Source organism: Ovis canadensis, chromosome 18 (genome assembly GCF_042477335.2).
Source record: "Ovis canadensis isolate MfBH-ARS-UI-01 breed Bighorn chromosome 18, ARS-UI_OviCan_v2, whole genome shotgun sequence".
NCBI classification, from domain to species: Eukaryota; Metazoa; Chordata; class Mammalia; order Artiodactyla; family Bovidae; genus Ovis; species Ovis canadensis.
The window spans coordinates 61,097,468-61,120,069 of record NC_091262.1 but is presented as its reverse complement, the minus strand read 5'-3'; the positions used below and the strand labels follow the sequence as shown (position 1 = coordinate 61,120,069).

At 36.4% G+C, this 22,602-nt stretch overlaps 1 protein-coding gene across 7 annotated transcripts in view; it reads right to left on the bottom strand.

Moving 5' to 3' along the window:
- MIPOL1 (mirror-image polydactyly 1) overlaps window positions 1-22,602 on the bottom strand; it is a 327,488-nt gene that overhangs the window by 200,585 nt on the left and 104,301 nt on the right. For all 7 annotated transcript variants that reach the window (XM_069558753.1, XM_069558756.1, XM_069558759.1 and 4 more), the window contains 2 exons: window positions 21,839-21,872; window positions 21,409-21,579 (listed from right to left, as the gene is read on the bottom strand). In XM_069558753.1, coding sequence (XP_069414854.1) covers window positions 21,409-21,579; window positions 21,839-21,872 — 205 coding nt within the window. The remainder of the gene's footprint in view (window positions 1-21,408; window positions 21,580-21,838; window positions 21,873-22,602) is intronic.

Sequence of the window (22,602 nt, the reverse complement as noted above, 5' to 3'; positions counted from 1 at the left end):
GATGTTGAATTATAAATATGTTTATATAAAGTTTAAGAAAACTTAGTTTGCAATTTCCAGATTTTAGGATGATCACCTAAAATATTAAATAGATTTGAAATTATAATTCTAGCAGTTAAATTAAAAGGTATAATTCAAACTTAATAACACTTCCTCTTCAATTTCATTAACAAAAACTATAGAACTGCTTTGAGTTTTTGTTTTGTTATGAATTATATCAGAAAAGTATTGCATTTCAATAGTTTAATATGAATAATCAGAACTAATTAACAGTATAACAATATTTTACAACTGAAATAATTAAAATAAACTATAAAATTACTACATAAAACAGGTCTAATCTAGCTTATTCACTTTCTGTAATCGCTTCAGTGCTGCAAAACCATTTATTTCTAAGATGATGACTTTACTTCTCTGGTTAATTCAACTACTAGGCTGTGGTACTCTGATCCTTTCTGTATAGTCATAACCTTGTAATGCTGAACCTTGTACTTAGCTAATGGCCAGGAAAACAAAATTCAGTAAATAATACCATTGTAATGAATTGGTGCTTAAGTAAACTTCAGTGGATTTTCTCAAAATCCATAAACAAACAATAGTATAACCTAAATGTTAGGTTGACAGTTATTGCACAAAAGGATAGAGATGCTTCTTATACTATTGTAAGACACAAAGCAGAGTTCAGGAAATAGTATTAGTACTGACTGGATGACAGCCATAGTTTAATAGTTTACTAAGCTCTTTTTCAGTTATTGTATTCCTGGAATCACAGATGCCTCCTCCTCTTGGTTTGCAAACTTTGTTTGTTTGCTGTTATAAATGTAATCTCAATACAGCTGTCAATTACTTAAGTACTCATTCTTAATTTTCTTATTGTATAATGTCTGTTGCCCAAACATTGTGATATCCTAACAGAAGCCACTTCAACTTCTAAGATTACAAGAGAAAAACTAAAAAATTGTGTGATAAATCAAAGTATCAACAAGTTGAAAATTTAAAGAGTCATTCTCTTGGAGAGATAAGACTCTAATATTTTTGAATATGTAACTATAACCAGCATTCTCCAAAGGAAAGCAGTAAATTACTTGTGGTCTGATTTAGTGACTGCTACTTAGCAAACACTGGTGGCTCAGATGGTAAAGCATCTGTCTACAATGCGGGAGACCTGGGTTCCATCCCTGGGTCGGGAAGATCCGCTGGAGAAGGAAATGGCAATCCACTCCAGTACTATTGCCTGGAAAATCCCATGGACAGAGGAGCCTAGTAGGCTACAGTCCATGCGGTCGCAAAGAGTCGGACACGACTGAGCGACTTCACTTTCCTTGTAAGTTTAGGCACTTCCTAGTTTTTCAATGGAGTCAATAATTTCACCTATTTTTATTTATTTATTTGGCTGTACCACATGGCTTGCCAGATCTTAGTTCCCTGGCCAGGGATCAAACTCATGCCCCATGCATAGAAGCACAATGTCTCAAACACTGGACCCGGGAATTCTCTATTTCACCTATTTTTAAAAAAATATTTGTACATTTTTGAAACTGTTTTCATTTTACACATATTCAGAACTTTCCTGGTGGCACAGTGGTAAGAATCCACCTGCCAATGCAGTAGACATGGGTTAGACCCCTGGCCCGGAAAGATTTCACATGCCGTGGGACAACTAAGTCCATAGACCACAACCTCTTAGTCTGCACTCTAGAGCCCATGAGCTGACTACTGAAGCCTGTATGCCCTAGAGCCCATTCTTCACAAGAGAAGACACTGCAATGAGAAGCCCACGCACCACATTAAAGAGTAGTCCCTGCTCACCACAACTAGAGGAAGCCCATGCAAAGCAAGGAAAACCCAGTGCAGCCAAAAATCAATTAATTAAAAATAATATATATATATGCAAACCCACAAACATCATCCAAACCATTCGACAGGAATCAAGAGCAATCTCACTAGAAAAGTAAGTCAACACTGTATTTAGCTCCCTCAAGTTAACTAAAACTTGCATTCTCTCCTGCCTTAATTCTTCCTCTTACCTACCCTTCCTGTACTTTTGGTGCTGGGGACTTTGGAAGTACTTTTTCATTGCCAAAATACTTCCATACATTCTTAAGCTTAATCCCTTTATTTCCTCAGCTTGATTTAAAAAAAAAAAAGTCACTTCCAGTGACATTTGCATCTGCACCCTCTCTAGCAGAGCCTCCTCTACGTTCAAATACTGTAATGTCAGAGACAGGAAAAAAGACCATGTAACTTTCCTAGTTCCCAACTGTCATTTCCAGTCCACTAATCCTTCATTAGACAGCCCTTTCACTTTTGAAGTTTCTGTTACCCATTCAAAGTGTGCGGTCCATGGGCTAGTAGTGGTCCGAAACTGATATTGCCTTGAAGCTGGTACTAAAATTCAGAAGCAGCAATCAAACATCTTACAGGAATTTCACAGAGCAAATTTCATGGCTTTGAACTCATTAAAAGAATGTTTGCTTGAATTCTGCATGTCTATATATTTTTTCATTTCATCTTTTGATAAGTCATTTTTATTGTATGTTAAAAATTAGTGGTCCATAACACATTGGAAAATATTTTTTTAAAAACTAGTTTTCACCACAGACAGTTTGAGAAGCAATGATTTGGATGACTTGCTTCATATCTATAACACTGAGATGTGACAACCAAGGTTATTTTCCCACATTAAAAAAATTTTGCTTGCTTGCCAATATTCTAGACAGAAGCAAGAATCACCCACACAACACCCCAGCTTTACAATTTCTTGAGTCATTTATTCCAATAAAATTTACCTCCAAACAATATCCTCAGCCAGCATCTTGTTTTTAGTCCTCCTTAATCTTTAACTCTGAAATTCTACTCTTGGATCACAACCTTTCATTTCCCTACCTTCTTACTAAAACTGCTCTTTACTCTTCTTACCAGAATACACACTTTGTCTGGATGTGGATTTGCCTTCTCTGAATGCAACACTTCTGCAAAAACAGCAACCCATGAGCTTACAGAAGGCCTCACATGAGATTCCACACAGCACTGTTCTTATGAAAGGAATTCACTTCATAGCACATGAAGAGTGGTACTGGGCTCATGCTCCTGAAAACTGATCTTACCAAGTCCCACAGAATCGTGAGGCAGCTGACTTGATACGAGAGTGAAAACAGAATTTTGAAGACTTAAATATAGTGCCAGGTACATGGCAATAGCTTTTGCACTAGGGTAAGGTTCTCTGTGACAATGTTTATGTTCCACATCATAGTCACAACACATGGTACTTTTTCATTCACAGTCAATATTCATGGGTCTAGGAATCAAGGGGTTGATATGGGAATGGCTTTATTATTACCCAGAGTGATCCAATAGCAAGATTTTTGCTTCCCATTTCTGCAAACTGAGATTCTGCTAATCCACAGGTGGTAGTTCTAAAGGGAGAGAAAAATTCTACTTAGTGACCTAACAAAAATCCCATTATGCTTGTAGTGGGAACTGTTACCTGGCCACATAGAGCTCTTTATGCCTCTCAATCAATATGTAAGGAAGGAGGTAAATGTACAGGCTACGGAAACTAATTCTGACTACCTAGGGGGAGCAGAGTTGCTATTATTATACATTGAGGCTAAGGAGGAATATATCTAGAATACAGGAGAACACTCACAACATCTCTCATAGAAATCTTATTTATCACATCCACCAATACCCTTAAAAATGAGGGTGAAATAAAAATATATGGAGATAAATAAGAATGGAACTAAATGGGAGGAAAGAAAGAAGGGCTAAAATATGTCATTTGGGGAAAGAAAAATAACCAATAAGGAAAATTCATTCCAACATGAACAAATAGGGAATACTGAAAATCAATAATGGATAAACATAGAGTTTATTCTTAATTCTTATAATTTCTTTAAAAAACTATTTCAATCAAAATAAATAAAAATGTCAATACATTAAGAAGGGTGATAGCAAATGAAATTTTACTGTTTTAAGGTTCTTCAATTTAAACCATGTAATATACTATTAATATCAAGAAGATTGTGAGAAATACCATGGATCAAAAAAAAAAAACCTAACTAAAAATTAAGATGTCAATCTCCCTCCATTTCAATGATCTACTAATTCAACACAATCTAGTCATAATCCCACCAGGCTTTTTATAGAAGCTGAAAACCTGGTTTTAATATTTATAGAAAAATACAAAGAATCTATAACAACAAAAACAATCTTAAAAAAGAACAAAGTTGGAGGACAAGCAATGCCTGACATCACTGATTTACAGCAATCAGTGTAGTGTGCCACTGACATAAGCATTTGAAAACATCATTATAACAGAACAGTATGTTCATAAATAGGTACAAGGCAAAGAATTTGCCTGCCAATGCAGGAGATGCAAGAGACACAGGCTCAATTCCTGGTCGGGAAGATCTGATAGAGGTGGAAATGACAACCCACTCCAGTATTCTTGCCTGGGAAATCCCACAAAGGGAGGAGTCTGGCGGGCTACAGTTCATGGGGTCACAAAGAGCTGGACACGTCTTAGTAATGGAGCATGCATGGATGGCCAATTAATGTTCAAAACATGTCACCAAAGCCATTCAACGGGGTAAAAAACACCTTTTCAACAAACAGTGCTGGAACAACTGAATATTAACCTGTTTAGAAAACGATCCTGAATCTAATATCATACACAATAGTTAAATCACAGATAAGAAGTAAAAACTAAAATAATAAAGCTTGTAGAGGAAAACAGGACAATATCTTTGTAATCTTGGGGTGAGGACACATTTTTTAGACAAGGTACATTAAAATATTGCTATACCATCATATATGAATGCATATATATGGCATATAGCCCATGGGGTTACAAAGAGACATGACTAAGCAACAGAACGACAATATATATGGAATCTAGAAAAACTGTAGAGATGAACCTATTTGCAGGGTAGGAAGGAGAGGGTGGGATGGACGGAGGAAGTAGCACTGACATATATACACTACTCTGTGTCAAACAGCTAGTGGCAAGCTGCTGTATAACACAGGGGACTCAGCTAGGTGCTCTGCGATGACCTAAAGGGGGTAGTAAGGAGGGTGGGTTGAGAGGGAGCATCGAGAGGGAGGTGACAGATGTATACATATGGCTGATGCACGATGTGGTATAGCAGAGACTAACATAACAATGTAACGCAATTCTATTCTAATCAAAAAGTATGATATCTCAGCTTTCATCAAAATTTAAAACTTGGTCCATCAAAATACAGAATTAAGAAAATGAGCAATCAAGAGAAGGCTAGGAATAAATATTTTTACTACATATATCAAATAACTGACTTTATATAGAATATACAAATCAATAAAAGTCAAATCACTCTATCAAAAGACAGGTAAAAGACTTGAACAGATGTTCAAAAAGGTAAGTATATAAATGAGCAATAAGCACATGAAAAACTGCTATTAGTCACTAAGAGATACGAAATAGAACCACAATGATATATATATATATTATTGCACAACTAATAAAACAGTTATAATTAAAATACTGACAATTGTGGGTGAGTATATGGAGCAATCAGAACATCCATAAATTGCTGCTGAGACTGTAAAATGATAGAGCAACTTCAGTGAGCAATTTGTGATCCCACAATTTCATTTTTAGATTTGTAACCAAGAGAATGAAAACTTACGTCCACAAAAAGGCTTGTACAAGAATTCTCATAGTAGCCTTAATGATAATGAACAAAAATGGGACAAATCCAACTTTCCTGTTCCATCAACAAGAAAATGATAGAAAGAGCAATATGGATGAATACAAATATTGTGCTGCCAATTGTGTAATTGTTTAACCTACTTGCACAAAGTTCTAGAATATGCAAAATAAATCTGTGGTTAAAAACAGAAAAGTCTGCAGGGTGATACTTCGGGATCTTATGTTCCCCAAAGTGATTTCCGTCAATGGCTTTGGGGTCCATGGATGGTCTGTACCTGAATCAACTATTACATTTTCCAATTCTACCTTTGCTTAGACACATCAGCTGGCATTATTCAGAAAGAACCGGCCCTCAGTCATCTTTCTAAAAAATAATTAATTAATTTTGAAAAAACAAAACCAAAACAGAAAAGTCATTTGGGTGGGGCAGATGTGATTGGTAGGGAAGGGAAATAAGTGAGGGGACTTTCCTGGGATATGGAAATGTTCTCTATCTTCAAAGGGATGTGGTCATGTGGGTGAAGATATTTGTCACAACTTGTCAAATTGCTGATTTAATACTTAACGTATTTCATTTGTGTGTAAATTGCATTTGAAATAAAAATTGTAAATAAAAAGTAAATATATTAATAGCAAAAAACATTCCATTTTCAAGGATCACTAAACCAAAATAACACTCATGAAGATCTAGTAATGTATTTATGACTTACAGACATATTTATTGAAAAAGTTTCCAGATAAATTATAACTTAGAAATATATTTCATTATATATTCTAACCTACTAATAAAGACCATGATAATTTTTTACTGCAACAGGTTAAATAATGTTAACAAGGAGTTAATATATAAATTCAGAATTTTTTCCAAGGGTTTATAATACTGAAATAGGCTACTAGTAACAGTAAAAACCATTATCCCCTGAATCATTGCAAGTATCAACATTAGATATTTAAATTAATTCTAGGAGGTGATTTGAGAATCTGATCTTTTGTGATCCCAGAGCTTAGTATTATGATAGATGAGTCAAGTAGCAATTAATCAAACAAACCTGTAGGTAAATGTACAGGCACAGCCACAGAGTCATTTTCAACAGTGAGGGCCTTGATGTTGAGAAATAAAGTTTTATTTTAAAAAGTGTCCTAATACTTTGGACCAAAGACATACATTTTATAGTGAATGATACATTCAGATATCTTTATGTTACTCCTGAACTACTTGTGTAAACAAGTCAAATAATTTTACTACATATTTGGTTGCATGTTACTGTGTTTTTGAAAAGAAAATTTAGCAGAAATATAATTAACCAAAATGCTAACTGAAAATTTTCCTTATGAAATCAGAGATGTAATGAAGAAACAAAATCACAGCAATTTGAATATTTGTGCCCAAATGGCAGTTTATGAAACTATAAAGTAGTTTTCCAAGATTACTACAAAATATGGGATTTTTTAAAAATCATAAATTTATAATTTACACAAAAAATGTCACAAAGTCTTTAGAAAAAAGATGCTTTCATGCCAAAACTTTATAACACAGGCTCCTCAAAACTTAAGAGACTTCTGCTAATTATCAAATGTGTTCATGGTTTAAACTCACACTCCCTTCAATCATGCCTAACATTGCTTTTTCTGGAAAATAAGTGTAGGTTTACTATTACACTGAAGAACAATGTTATCAGAGAAAATGGTATTGCATACTTAACATGGTCTATTATATTTTAAAAAGTATTAGTTGCAAAGCTGGTGAAGACTAATTTTTAAGGAAATAACTTCAGTTTTTGATATTTTAAGATAGCAAAATTACATACAGATCTTTAGGAATGATATGCTGAAATGCAGTTTTAACAGAATGACCCACAGGAATTAGCACAGAAAAAGAACAATAGAAATTCTAGATCAACTTCAAAAAAAGATGAAGAAAATCTTAAGAAAAAAAAAATCAGTCCTCAACAGCAAGAGGCAAGCTTAGAAAAATATGTATTTTCTACCCAACAAGCATATGAAACTCAAACAAATGTGATCATCTAAGATATATTGTGATCTCGAGTATATAACTTTCTAGACAAAGTATAACTAATTTATGATGTAAAAATACCAGATTGGTGATTGCTACTGGGGAACAGAAAGGGCATGGGTTAACTGAAAAGATAATGGGGAAAATTTCTGGAGTGATAACTAACGATATGCTGTGCTGAAGAATTCAGAGGACAAAGTACCGATTCCTGCCTTCACCTGAAATTCATAAAGTGAGTGAGGTGAACTGATGGATAGAGGAAAGGATGGATAACGCAGAGATAATATAACAAATCAGGCTTAGCAAAATACTACCGATTTTTGGATTAAGGATTTCAGGTGATGAGTGCCATACGTTGAAAATATGTCATAAGAAAATGTTAGGGAAAAAAGGTTGCTATAGTAATCCTAAAGACTTGAGAACATAACTACATGGTTTCAAAATAAATAAGACAAAAGTTAACCAAATTAAAAGAAGAAAAATTCATCATGATCATTTGATACTTTAAACACCTCCCTCAGGAATATATACAACAAGCAAGAATAAATCTATGAATACAGAACTGAAAGACATGATTAATCTACTAGACCTAAATGACACATAGAGAAAAAGACTACATTTGGCAACTGCAGAATACACAATGTTTTAGAATACACAGCGCATGTAACAAATACAACTTATTTTGGGGTCAGAGCAAAGTATCAACAAATTTCTAAGAACGGAAATAACCTAGCTTGTTTTCTTGTCACCATGGAATTAAATTCTAATTTAATGACAAAGGAAATATCAAATCTAATGTTTAAGTGTTAAGCAACATACTTCTAAATGACTCATGGATTCTAGGAAAAAAAACCACATATAGAAAATAACAAACATTTTAAGGTATATAATAATGAAATAACAAACATATCAAAAACTTGTGGGATGCGACCGAAGTGGTATACAAAGAAAAATCAGTAATTTTTATAAAAAGATCAATGGTTTCGAAGATTCAACATCTCTAAGAGGCCAATCTTTCTCTAATTGATCTTTATAGTCCGTGTAATTCTCATCAGAATACTAGACGATTTTTTTTTTTCCTGAAAAATGACAATCTGAAGAAAGGACCAAGAATCCAGAAACAAACCCACATACATACAGCCACCCGATACATTAGAATTCACTGGAGGCAAGAGGAAAGGAGTTGATCTTTTAAATACATGATACTGGGTCCAGACAAGTAGACATTCATTTGAAGAAAATGATGTACATGGAATACATAAAAATTAATTGGAAACCAATGAAGACCAATTGTGAAAGTTAAAATAATCGAGCTTCTAGAAGAAAGCACAGCAGAACGTGTTCATCACTCTGAGAAAGCAAGGGGTTCTTAAAGAGGTGACAAAATACATTAACTACTAGGAAAAAAAAATGAGAAAATCTACTTCATTAAAATTAAGAATGACAAAAGATAGTATTAAGAGAATAAAAATGCAAGTCCCAAAGTGTGCAAGCATTTATATCCAAATTACATAACTCAATAAGAAAAAACAAACAAGTTTAATATTGGGCAAAAGCCTAATAGACACTTCACAAAAGAGTATATCAAAATGGCCAATAAATACATGAAGAGAAGATCAAGGTCATTAGTGATTAAGGAAACACAAATTAAAGCCTAATGAAATGCAACTACATCTCGATCAAAATGATGGAAATTAAAATAAAGGTACCCAAAAAACAAAATAAAATAAAATAAAACAAAATAAAATAAAATAAAGGTGCCCAATATGCTACTGGAGATCAGTGGAGAAACGACTCCAGAAAGAATGAAGGGATGGAGCCAAATCAAAAACAATATCCAGTTGTGGATGTGACTGGTGATAGAAGCAAGGTCCGATGCTGTAAAGAGCAATATTGCATGGGAACATGGAATGTTAGGTCCATGAATCAAGGCAAATTGGAAGTAGTCAAACAGGAGATGGCAAGAGTGAATGTCGACATTCTAGGAATCAGCGAACTAAAATGGACTGGAATGGGTGAATTTAAGTCAGATGAACATTATATTTATTACTGTGGGCAGGAATCCCTTAGAAGAAATGGAGTAGCCAACATGGTCAACAAGAGTCTAAAAGGCAGTACTTGGATGTAATCTCAAAAACAACAGAATGATCTCTGTTTGTTTCCAAGGCAATATCACAGTAATCCAAGTCTATGTACCAACCAGTAACACTGAAGAAGCTGAAGTTGAACAGTTCTACAAAGACCTCCAAGACCTTTTAGAACTAACACCCAAAAAAGATGTCCTTTTCATTATAGGGGACTGGAATGCAAAAGTAGGAAGTCAAGAAACACCTGGACTATCAAGAAAATTTGGCCTTGGAATACGGAATGAAGCATGGCAAAGGCTAATAGAGTTTTGCCAAGAGAACGCACTGGTCATAGCAAACACCCTCTTCCAACAACACAAGAGAAGACTCTACACAAGGACATCACCAGATGGTCAACACCGAAATCAGACCGATTATACTCTTTGCAGCCAAAGATGGAGAAGCTGTATACAGTCAGCAAAAACAAGACGGGAAGCTGACTGTGGCTCAGATCATGAACTCCCTATTGCCAAATTCAGACTTAAATTGAATAAAGTAGGGAAAACCAATAGACCATTCAGGTATGACCTAAATCAAATCCCTTATGAGTATACAGTGGAAGTGAGAAGTAGATTTAAGGGACTAGATCTGATAGACAGAGTGCCTGATGAACTAAGGACAGAGGTTCGTGACATTGTACAGGAGACAGGGATCAAGACCATCCCCATGGAAAAGAAATGCAAAAAATGGCTCTCTGGGAAGGACCTACAAATAGCTGTGAAAAGAAGAGAAGTGAAAAGCAAAGGAGAAAAGGAAAGATATAAGCGTCTGAATGCAGAGTTCCAAAGTATAGCAAAGAGAGATAAGAAAGCCTTCCTCAGAAATCAATGCAACAAAATAGAGGAAAACAAGAGAATGGGAAAGACTAGAGATCTCTTCAAGAAAATTAGAGATACCAAGGGAACATTTTATGCAAAGATGGGCTCGAAAAAGGACAGAAATGGTATGGACCTAACACAAGCAGCAGATATTAAGAACAGGAGGCAAGAATACACAGAAGAACTGTACAAAAAAGAGCTTCACGACCAAGATAATCATGATGGCGTGATCACTCACCTAGAGCCAGACTTCGTAGAATGTGAAGTTAAGTGGGCCTTAGAAAGCATCACTATGAACAAAGCTAGTAGAGGTGATGAAATTCCAGTTGTTCTATTTCAAATCTGGAAGATGATGCTGTGAAAGTGCTGCACTCAATATGCCAGCAAATTTGGAAAAGTCAGCAGTGGCCACAGGACTGGAAAAGGTCAGTTTTCATTCCAATCCCAAAGAAAGGCAATGCCAAAGAATGCTCAAACTACTGCACAATTGCACTCATTTCATATGCTAGTAAAGTAATGCTCAAAATTCTCCAAGCCAGGTATCAACAACACATGAACCATGAACTTCCGGATGTTCAAGCTGGTTTTAGAAAAGGCAGAGGAACCAGAGATCAAATTGCCAACATCCACTGGCTCATCGAAAAAGCAAGAGAGTTCCAGAAAAACATCTATTTTGGCTTTATTGACTATGCCAAAGCCTTTGTGTGGATCATAATCAACTGTGGAAAATTCTGAATGAGATGGGAATACCAGACCACTTGACCTGCCTCTTGAGAAACATATATGAAGGTCAGGAAGCAACAGTTAGAACTAGACATGGAACAACAGACTGGTTCCAAATAGGAAAAAAAGAGTACGTCAAGGCTATATATTGTCACCATGCTTATTTAACTTCTATGCAGAGTACATCATGAGAAATGCTGGGCTGGAAGAAGCACAAGCTGGAATCAAGACTGCCGGGAGAAATGTCAATAACCTCAGATATGCAGATGACACCACCCTTATGGCAGAAAGTGAAGAACTAAAAAGCCTCTTGATGAAAGTGAAAGAGGAGAGTGAAAAAGTTGGCTTAAAGCTCAACATTCAGAAAACTAAGATCATAGCATCTGGTCCTATCACTTCATGGGAAAATAGACGGGGAAACAGTGGAAACAGTGTCAGACTTTATTTTTGGGGGGCTCCAGAATCACTGCAGATGGTGATTGCAGCCATGAAATTAAAAGATGCTTACTCCTTGGAAGGAAAGTTATGACCAACCTAGATAGCATATTCAAAAGCAGGGACATTACTTTGCCGACTAAGGTCCGTCTAGTCAAGGCTATGGTTTTTCCAGTGGTCATGTATGGATGTGAGAGTTGGACTGTGAAGAAAGCTGAGCACCAAAGAATTGATGCTTCTGAACTGTGGTGCTGGAGAAGACTCTTGAGAGTCCCTTGGACTGCAAGGAGATCCAACCAGTTCATTCTAAAGGAGATCAGTCCTGGGTGTTCTTTGGAAGGAATGATGCTAAAGCTGAAACTGCAATTCTTTGAAGAGTTGACTCATTGGAAAAGACTCTGATGCTGGGAGGGAATGGTGGCAGATGGAGAAGGGGACAACAGAGGATGAGATGGCTGGATGGCATCACTGACTCAATGGGCATGAGTTTGGGTGAACTCCGGGAGTTAGTGATGGACAGGGAGGCCTGGCGTGCTGCAGTTCATGGGGTTGCAAAGAGTCGGACACGACTGAGCAACTGAACTGAGTGATAGCAAGTGTTAACCCTGGCAGCTAGAGAAGCTCTTACATTGCTGGTATAAACTGGTAAAACAACTTCAGGAAAACGTTTAGCATTACCTATGAAAGCTAAATCTGTGACAGCTATTCTCCTGTGTATATCCCTGAATATGTTCCAAAAGTAGTGAATATAAAGAACCACCACAGGACTTCATTCATAATAAATCAAAAAGAGTAACAACATCATTTCTAACACCTCTTATTTTCATACAATAGAACATAACACTATAATGAAAAAAATAAACCACTGATAACTGTAACAACATACATCAACATACTGGCATAAATAACACTGGATGAAGGAAGTCAGACACAGAAGAGTATGTAGCATGATTCCTTTTATATCAAGTTTAAAACATGCAAAATGACCTAGGTGTTAGAAGTTAGAAGGTGTTAGAAGTGAGAGTAGTGACTACTCTTAGAAAGGAATTCTGACTAGGAAGATGCATGGAGGAACCCTCTGGAGTGCTGCTTCTGTACTATAAAATGGGGTCAATATCTAGCAAATTTTTACTTAAGATTTGTGTTCCTTCCTATAAGTCATACATGATTTAAAGTGTTATTTTTCTTTAAATGCAAGTTTAGTTTTCATATCTATTCCTCTATCATTTTTCTTGTTTAGACCCTCATTATCTCTTGCCTGAATTATTACAATAGGATCCCAACTATTTCCTCAGCCTTGGACTTATACTATACAATTCACTTTATGCAGTGCTGTCCAGAAATCTTGTTCAAGAACATACTTTCCATATTACCAGAAAACTAAAAAACATTTCAGGAGACCCAACTGCCTAGAAAATAAAGTCTAAATTCCTGAGCATTTTATTCATTGAAATTCCCCTTGGATGAAATCTCAACATTTCTGTGTATAATTTTTCTATGAAGGCAATACAAAAATCTATATTTATTTAAAATGTTTATACTCTTTGATTTAGTATTTCTACTTCTAAGAATTTTCCCTAAGGAAATAAACATGGATGTACATAAAAATTTACCTACAAAAATGCTCCTGCTATGAAAAGAAGAGAAAAAACATAACTACCTCCCCAAACATTGTAAGAGTTCAATAAATCTTAATATAAACATTTAGAAAAATATACGAATATCTCACAAAATATAAAATCAAAGTGAAAAGTCAGGTTATCAAGTAGTATATATGATGTGCATTGAAAAAAAGGCAAAGGATCTGTGTATGACTGTTTCCGTTCTTGCTTCTCTGTACTTGTCCAACGTTATCTATAGTTTCAAAAAGTTGTAAAAATGTCGTAATAAGAAGAAAGAAAGTTATTAGACTAGATCAAATATCAACAATACATTTCAGCAAGATGGACTGGAAAAAATGCACAGGCAAATAACTGCATGACAGACAGGGAAGCAAATTAACAACCTGACGGGAGAAAAAATTAATAAAAATTTTTAGTCACAATAATAATGTTAAACATGTCTCCTACTTTCCTTGAAAAAATCAAACTCTAAACGTTATGATTTATTTTCAAGTATGAGTTTTTTGTCAAACTTCTAATAATTTAACAGATTATTATTTTGCATTTATTAGGAGCTAGTTATTACGTGAATTACAAGGGCTACAGAGTGAAAGCAACACTTAACAGTGGAGAGATCTGGAAACTTGGTTATGCTTTCCTCTGCTAACGTGGAACATTACCACTGATGGTTACATCACTGGCCAGGAATCTGGGTTTGCTCTTCAAGGAGATTTGTTAAAGTTTATTTACACACAAACTGGGACAACTCCAGTCATCCTGAGGGTATTTACGGGGGACTGGTTCCAGGAGTTCCTGCATATATATCAAGACCCACTGAAGCTCAAGGCCCTTATATAAAGTGCTATAGTACAATAAATACCGTTGACCCTTGAAAAACACCAGTATGAACTACACAGGCCTATGTGGATTTTTTTCAATAAATATACAGTTGGCCCTCCTTATTCAGGGTTTCCACATCCGTGGATTCAACAAACCACAGATAGAAATTTCCATCAGTGGTTGGTTGAATCCACTATATCTGCCAAACCTATAGACAGAGAAGGCTGACTGTATTCAAAATTATCACCTCTTTATAAATCTCCACCACCATCCACTGACCTATAACACTGAGAAACTCAAAAAACCTAACATTTTCAAAAAGAAAAGGATGGTCACCTAATCTCCTAAATTCATCAACTTGCCAGCTCATGTATCTATCCAAGTTCTTGACAGTCATCTGCTACGATGAAAGTAGTTTTACTGTTCCTATCAAAAGACAACTCTTCTACTTAAGTTCTAGATCTGCTCTCAATCTACTTATCTACTTCAAGACTTTGCTAAAGTAACACTCTAGTCTCTCCCTTAAATTCACCTTTCCTTCTTTTCTGGTTCATTTCCATCAACAGACCAACAACATGCCTTAGAATCTCCCATTAAAAAAGAAAGAAAAGCCCACCAACCATTCACCCTTACCCTAAACATAAGCCCATTCTCCATCTATTGGCAATTTCTCTATTGCCATTATAGGGAGGTAAAAAAAAAGTCGTATACATTCACTCCGTTTAGTTCCTCACCTTTCATTCTCCCTCAAACCACTTCAATGTGGCCTCTGTCCTGGACAAAACTCTTGTCAAGGCTCTTAACACCTCCCATCTGCTCAAATTTAAAAGTAATAATCCCACCTTCAACATGCATGACCCCTTAACACCATTCAAGGGAACTGATCATTCAAATCTTTTGCAAACACTTCTTCAGTTTCCTTCTTCATTTTCCATCATTTCTAGTCTCTTCATGGGCCCCTTCCGCTTTGGCCAACTGCTAAATTGTTGATAGACCACAGGGTTTGATCCTAGGCCCACTCTTTCGCAATTATCTTTCTCTGGTTTCATCTAGAGTCACATCTTTAATTATCTGTACGCTGATGACTGCAATAGCTAAGTGAATACTCAATACTTACATCTGGATTTCTAAGAATCATCTCAAATATACCATATCCATCAAAAATATAAATTCTCTCTGGAAATACACTGATCACCTCCCCCCACCCACCACCTGAACTTGCTCATCACAAGAATGAAAGCAAATAATCTACACAGCATTCAAGTCCAAAACAGACTTAGCCTAATTCTTCCAGCTCCCTTATGCCCCAAACCAATCTGTCTTAAAGATCTACTCGCTATACTCTTGAAATATTTTTCAAATGTATCTACTTCTCCAAATCTACACTTGCCCCTATGAACTAGCTCAGTTTCATCTCTGGCTTGGACAATTGCAACAGCCTTCTCCTTCAATATAAGACACAAATTTTAGTGCTTACCATGCCACATAAAACCTTACAAATTTGTCTGCTGCCTATCTCTTCTACCTCATCAGTTGCTGTGATCTTCCTTGCTCAGTGCTCTTCAACCGTATTTAAGCTTGGAACATTTACATCAATACCTTAAACACACAAAGCTTGTTCACTTACACAGCACATTATTGATGTATTCTTTCCTGATGGAATGTTCTCTTTATAGATTAGCATGGCTGGACTCTTCTTTCAAGTCTCAATTCAACTATTCACCAGACTTCAATAATTCAACAAAAGGACTGCCTTGATCACCCAATTTAAAGTGACAATCCTATGACCAATTGTGGTCACTCTCCATTACCTTTTTATTTTAATAATATCACTAACTGAAAATACTTCATTCGTTTGTTCACAATCTTTATTACCATAATAAAACATAGGTTCCATAAGAGTAAGAACCTTCTATCCCTGGATTGGGACGATCCTCTGGAGGAGGGAAAGGCTACCCACTCCAGTATTCTGGCCTGGAGAATTCCATGGACTATATAGTCCATGGGGACACAAAGAGTTGGACATGACTGAGTGACTCTCACTTTCACTGAGTCCCCCAACACAAAGATATAACAGGTCCTCAGTAAAATGTGGATGCATAAATATTTCAATAACTCCTTTTAGTTCAGTTTATCTTGAAATACATGAGGAAACAGTGGAGACAGTGTCAGACTTTATTTTTGGGGGCTCCAAAATCACTGCAGATGGTGACTGCAGCCATGAAATTAACAGACGCTCACTCCTTGTAAGGAAAATTATGATCAACCTAGACAGCATGTTAAAACGCAGAGACATTACTTTGCCAACAAAGGTCCATCTAGTCAAGGCTATGATTTTTCCAGTAGTCATGTATGGATGTGAGAGTTGGACTATAAAGAAAGCTAAGCGCAGAAGAATTGATGCTTTTAAACTGTGGTGTTGGAGAGAAGACTCTTGAGAGTCCCTTGGACTGCAAGGAGATCCAACCAGACCATCCTAAAGAAAATCAATCCTGAATATTCATTGGAAGGACTAATGCTGAAGCTGAAACTCCAATACTTTGGCCACCTCATGCGAAGAGTTGACTCATTGGAAAAGGCTCTGATGCTGGGAAAGAACGAAGGCAGGAGGAGAAGGGGACGACAAAGGATGAGATGGTTGGATGGCATCACCGACTCAATGAACATGAGTTTGAGTAAACTCCGAGAGTTGGTGATGAACAGGGAAGCCTGGCATGCTGCAGTCCATGGGGTCACAAACAGTCAGACATGACTAAGCAACTGAACTGAACTGAACATGTAATAAAATGAAATTGGATCCCTATCTTACACCATTCACAAAAATTAACTTGAGACAAATTAAACACTTAGTTGTAAGACCTGAAGCCATAACTCCTTTAAGAACTGAACCGATCTTGAAATAGATCTAAAATATAAAATAGCTAAGCTCATTCAATTCATTAATTCATCTGTTTTGTGCCTACACTGTCCTAAAGACTAATAGACACAGATAAAGGACAGTTCCTACCTTCAAGTTAGGTGGGAAGATAGGCATAAAGTCAATTAACTGTACTGCAGTGTGACAAGTAGTATAATAGGATATAAAGTAAAATGTGGGCACAAAGCAGATATTTATCAATACTGTGCCATGAAAGAGACCTTTATGGAAGAGAGAATATTTAAGTTGGCTATAAAGCAGTAGGAGATGAGACAGTAGCAAGTGAATAGAAGCATGTGTCAGTGAGAAGGGGAAATACACTTAAAGGTACAAAGAGTTACAAAGCAAGAGATCACCTGTACTTGTGGTAAACTGTTCAGCAGCCTTCTTAGAATTTATTCATTGTAATCCTGTACTGGATTCACATCTTCCACTTAACTAGTTTATTTTTCATTTTGCTAGAGCTTAGTGCATGGTATATCAACAGCTTGCAAGCTATAGAGAAGGAGGAACCTGAAATGTTTAGCTGAATTTCTTTAATTACCCTGATACTTACTCCATGGTCCTCCCTGCTTTTTACATTTGTCAACTGTGGACCTAAAAGATCTCAGGATCTATAGTTTTCATTATAGCATTTGACAGAAGTAAGTAACTATCAAAAAAATGTGTTAAATTATATTTTGGTTAAAAAGAGGCACATAAATGTTTTAAAAATATTTTCAACAACAAACACAATAAAGGAAAGTACACAGATGAAAAAGAGTTACTACTGAATTTAGGGATTTGGAATGACTCTTTTCCAGAAAATAGTGATGAGTTAAGATTCTCTGCATGGTGTTCAGGTAATAGAAATTTATGATCACTCATTCAGCCTTGATAGGCCAAGATGGAAAATTAACAAGTGGAAGACAACAAAGGAAAAGGAAACTCAGGGAAAGGACACTGAGACACTTGACCTGGGGAAAGGGAAAATAGTGCTAATTAAGATGATATTTCTGTGGTATTCTTTCCAAAGACTCAAAGTCTCATTCTAACCATAAGAAAAAGGTATAGTTTTCAGCTTTAGTCCGAAGGCATTAAAACCAGGAAAGTCAATGATGTAAGATTCAGATGTTAATGTCATCCAGAAACACCCTCACAGACACAATCAGAAATAACGTCTAACCAAAAAGCTGGACACCCCATGGTCCAGTCAAGTTTTCACATAATTAGCATACTATTCCTGGAGTTCTGGCTAAATTAGACTGGTTCTAGGCTAGTCTTGATTTCCCAGGATATGCATAGATGGTTAGAGCCTGGCAGGAGAAGGCTTCAGGCCTCACTGATAGTTGTAGTCCATAGAATAATATTATATTTTCATTGACTGGAACTCAGCTGGTACCCAGTGTAGTAGGTGAACGGCCTAGCTTCTGAGCACTAAATAAGTAAGGCACAGGAATGAAGGTTGGGGTATGGACTTTTGCCAAAAGGGTTAGGGGGTTGGTATATAAAATATATCCAAAACACAAAAGCAAAAACTTTGTAATAAAGATTTGGAATATAGCAGGAATAAAGGAAGAAAGCGGTCAGTTCTCTACGTACATGGATGTTTTAGTTAACAAAATAAATGATTTCTAAAACATCCTAAGCTGGAGTTTATACCTATAATTGTTGTAAGCTCAAAAAAAATAGTTTTGACTCTCTCTTTTACAATATACGGCTTCCCTGGTGGTTCAGACAGTAAAGAATCTGCCTGCAACGAAGAAGACCTGAGTTTGATCCCTGCACTAGGAAGATCCCCTGGAGAAGGGAATGGCTACCCAGTATTCTTGCCTGCAGAATTCCAGGGACAGAGGAGCCTGGCAGGCTACAATCCATGGGGTCACAAAGAGTCAGACACAACTGAGCAACTAACACTTCACTTTTTTTTTTAAACAATATACTGAATGATCCAAGATTGAATACACTTGGTAGGGTACAAAATGCTAAAAAAAAAAAAAAAAAAAAAGTTGCTCATTTAAAAAGTTTAAATTGAAATTTTCCCAATTTTAATCTGAAGATAAATGATAAATGTCAGATTTCCACATTGAGATAGAATTATTTGTGGCAGAACAGTGCTCCAGCCAAGAAAAAAGAAAGCTAGATTAAAATTTTAAAATCATGTTTAAGACAGCAGAAGACTGCTGCTGCAACAATGACTTGAGCAGCTAGAATTCTGAAGAGGGTTTAGCTGGAGACAGGTGATTGGAAGATCGGAAGTTGTTTTTTCCCTCCTAAGTTTTAAAGGCTCAAGGAATGGGCAAGAGGCTGAGAAATCAGGCTGTGACTACATAGAGGACTCTGGTTGGAGAACAGAGAAGTCATCTAAGCCTCTGGCATTTATGCAGGGCTGAAGTGACAAAATTAGAGATTTGAGACTTGTTTCCATCTCAGATCATTTGCTAAATCCCAAACTTGTACAGGGCTCGAAGTTAAAGAGCTAAGCCCTAAGCCCTATGAAAAGAATATTGGCATTTCCAGCAGTCTTATAATGCTGAGGAGACAAACAACAGACTAGAGGATTCTCCAGGAGTAGGTCCCTAGTGAATACTCAGCTCTCAGTTTAGGAAGCCTCACCAAAAGCACAGGGGTAAACCACAGGTAGACCAAGATGTGCCAAAACTCACCCAGCCTTCAAGGATATACTAAAGAATGTCAGATACTGATAGAAATGAGCTAATAGGAAACATTTCATGAAGTATAAAAGGGACAGCTGGTTATGTGATAACCTTAAACAAGCAAGAAAAGAGGTGTGTGAAATAGAGAAGCTGTCCGCTAACAGAAATATTAAGAAAGATATAAAGTAGAAAAGGCGGAGTATATGGGTGCCACATGCAGGTAGGCCAGTCAATGATATGATGGAGACAAGCAGAAATTTCTCTTTCTATTGGCGAGAAGAGGTTGGATAGTTGAGGAGAAAGGAAGAAGATAAAGAAGTCCTCCAGAGGGGGAGAGTGAGTGGACTAGCAAAAGGCAAGAAGGTTATCAGGCAACACCAGGGGTCTACTTGAAGACAACTGTCATGAACAGTTGAGTCATTAAATGTGTGTGATAGACTCTTGCCATATAAAGCTTTGAAGGTATAGAACAGGCAGAAAGTTAAATTTATAAAACTTAGGTTTTGTTAGGTGAGCAGAACAAAGGAGGAGGGTCAGGACAACTGAGGTTATCTTACATGCAAGTAGGAGATAATTATGGTGATCCAAGGAATCTAAGCTAGATAAAGAGAGAAGAGAGGACATGAAGGGGTTAAAGGAAAGGAAAAGAGGTGATAAGATCAATATCATCAGGCACCAGTAGAGTTGGAAATTTGTTAGTTTTAGAGTAGGCCGGAAAGATAGTAAGTGGATGCTTGAAACTGAGACTGATAGTGACCAAGAATAAGGTATGATCATAGGGTCAACAGCAGAACGGGTAAAAAGCATCTGGAAGACTGGAGGAGAGCAATTCAGAGAGATGAGATGGCTACTGAAAGAATCATCCACAGAGAGATTTAAATCACCAAGAATTGTGACAAGAGTAAGCTAAAGAAAGAGACAGTAAAATAGATCCTAAAATCTTAAAGAGATGAAGGAAGCTATATGGGAGTGTATACATGACTGCAACAGGGGTGTGTAATGGGTGGTACAATCTGATGCATGGGTCTCAAAGCTGGAGGTGTTTAGACAGAAAAAAGGAACAATGATCTAAAAGCACTAATCAAACAAGCCTCCAAGGCCAGTGGCCCAACTGCTGGGGGAGGGAATATATTCACACTTGAGAGGACTGCAGGGGAAGCTGCATCCTCAGGGTGGTGATCAGGTTTTAGCTGGAGCAGGAAGGTGCAAGTAATGTTCAGAAAAGAATACCCTAATAATTTGATTCATTTATCCATGTTTACTAAAAGGCACTGAATTAGGCACTGGGAATAAAACAGTAATAAAGACATAATCTCAGCCCTCCCAAAACTGTGACTCAAGTAAGAAGTCTCATATAAAAGCGATTACTTTAAAGAATTGAACTAAATTTTTATAAAAAGCTAGCAGTTTTATTAAGAAATGAGGATACATATATTTGAAGAATGATATAACAAAATATGTGATTATCTTAATATAGCTAATCATTGTGGTATTAATTATAAGCTAAAAACTAATTTGAATTAAGAGTAAGCGGGGGGAAGTCATTTTTTAATGTAAAGAAAGAGGGAAAAATGGTAGACAGCTTTTTACAGATACATGCAGGTACCTGAGACAAAGCAGCATCTCGTTCTTCAATCACTGCGTTCATTTCTTCTGCAGTTATTCTCTTTTTACACTCCTTGGTCTTGTAGATTCTATCCACAATTATAGCTCCATTCTTCTGAATAGCTACCCCTGTGTCTGCATTGTTTATTCTGTTCAGTAATTCCTGTAATGTCTACCAACACCATTATACGTTAGTCAGACATGAAGTTTTAATATATTTTATTTAATATAGGGTTTTAATTAATAGGCACATGTGAATTGTAAATTGACTGAGTGAAGTTATTGAATTTTCATATTGCAGCAAAGATGTACATTATTAGTGTGTCAATTCTTCTTTTTCCCACATCTTAGTTCTTGAAACCCACTCAATTGAACTTAAGCCTCTAAGATATAAGACTGACATCAAGAAATCTCCTCGGAGAATGGCTTACCATGTCATTTTCTTCAGGGTTAATATTTTCTAGCCTAGAAAAAAGGGACACAGAAAGCCTGATCAGTAGCATTTCCTTAGTGCAGCAAAATGAGTTCGCTTTTTAAATCTTTAGAACCTCAAGTAATTTCATTCGACTAGTCTTTAGAGTCAACCATGACACTGAACATATTAAAGTGCCACCTGCTCGACTCCATCTTTCAATAATGCTCCATCTCTTCTGCACTGACTTCAGACTGTTAAGTTATTAATGTTTACTGCTATATATGACTACAAGGATCAATTGTTCATATGTGCTTAGATGAAGAAAGTTCCCCAGTGATAGAAGCACTCATTCTCATCATTATATTTATTTCTGGACTTTCAATTCTTACCAGAAACTGTATTTCCTCTCTTTTTTGGACATCACCACAAATAAAACAAGGCAAGTATTTTTACTACAAGTTTAACAATGTTCCCTCAAAAAGCAACAACAAATAATTACCACTAAATTTGACCTGACAATCTCCGGCTGCTATCTATTTGGTAAAACAAATACACTGTATAGAAATGCTGACCAAAACTGCGCCACATTTTTAGATATCTAATATTATTTTCTGCATAACATAGATAGAATTATTCAAATTAAGGGCAAAAAAGGTAAACTGGTTCCCGTCATAAATGCATTTTTGTCTTACAAGAGTCATAGTGCTAGGGGAGGATGGGATGGGAGGTAGGAGGGAAGCTCAAGAGGGAGGGGACATATGTACACCTATATATACTATG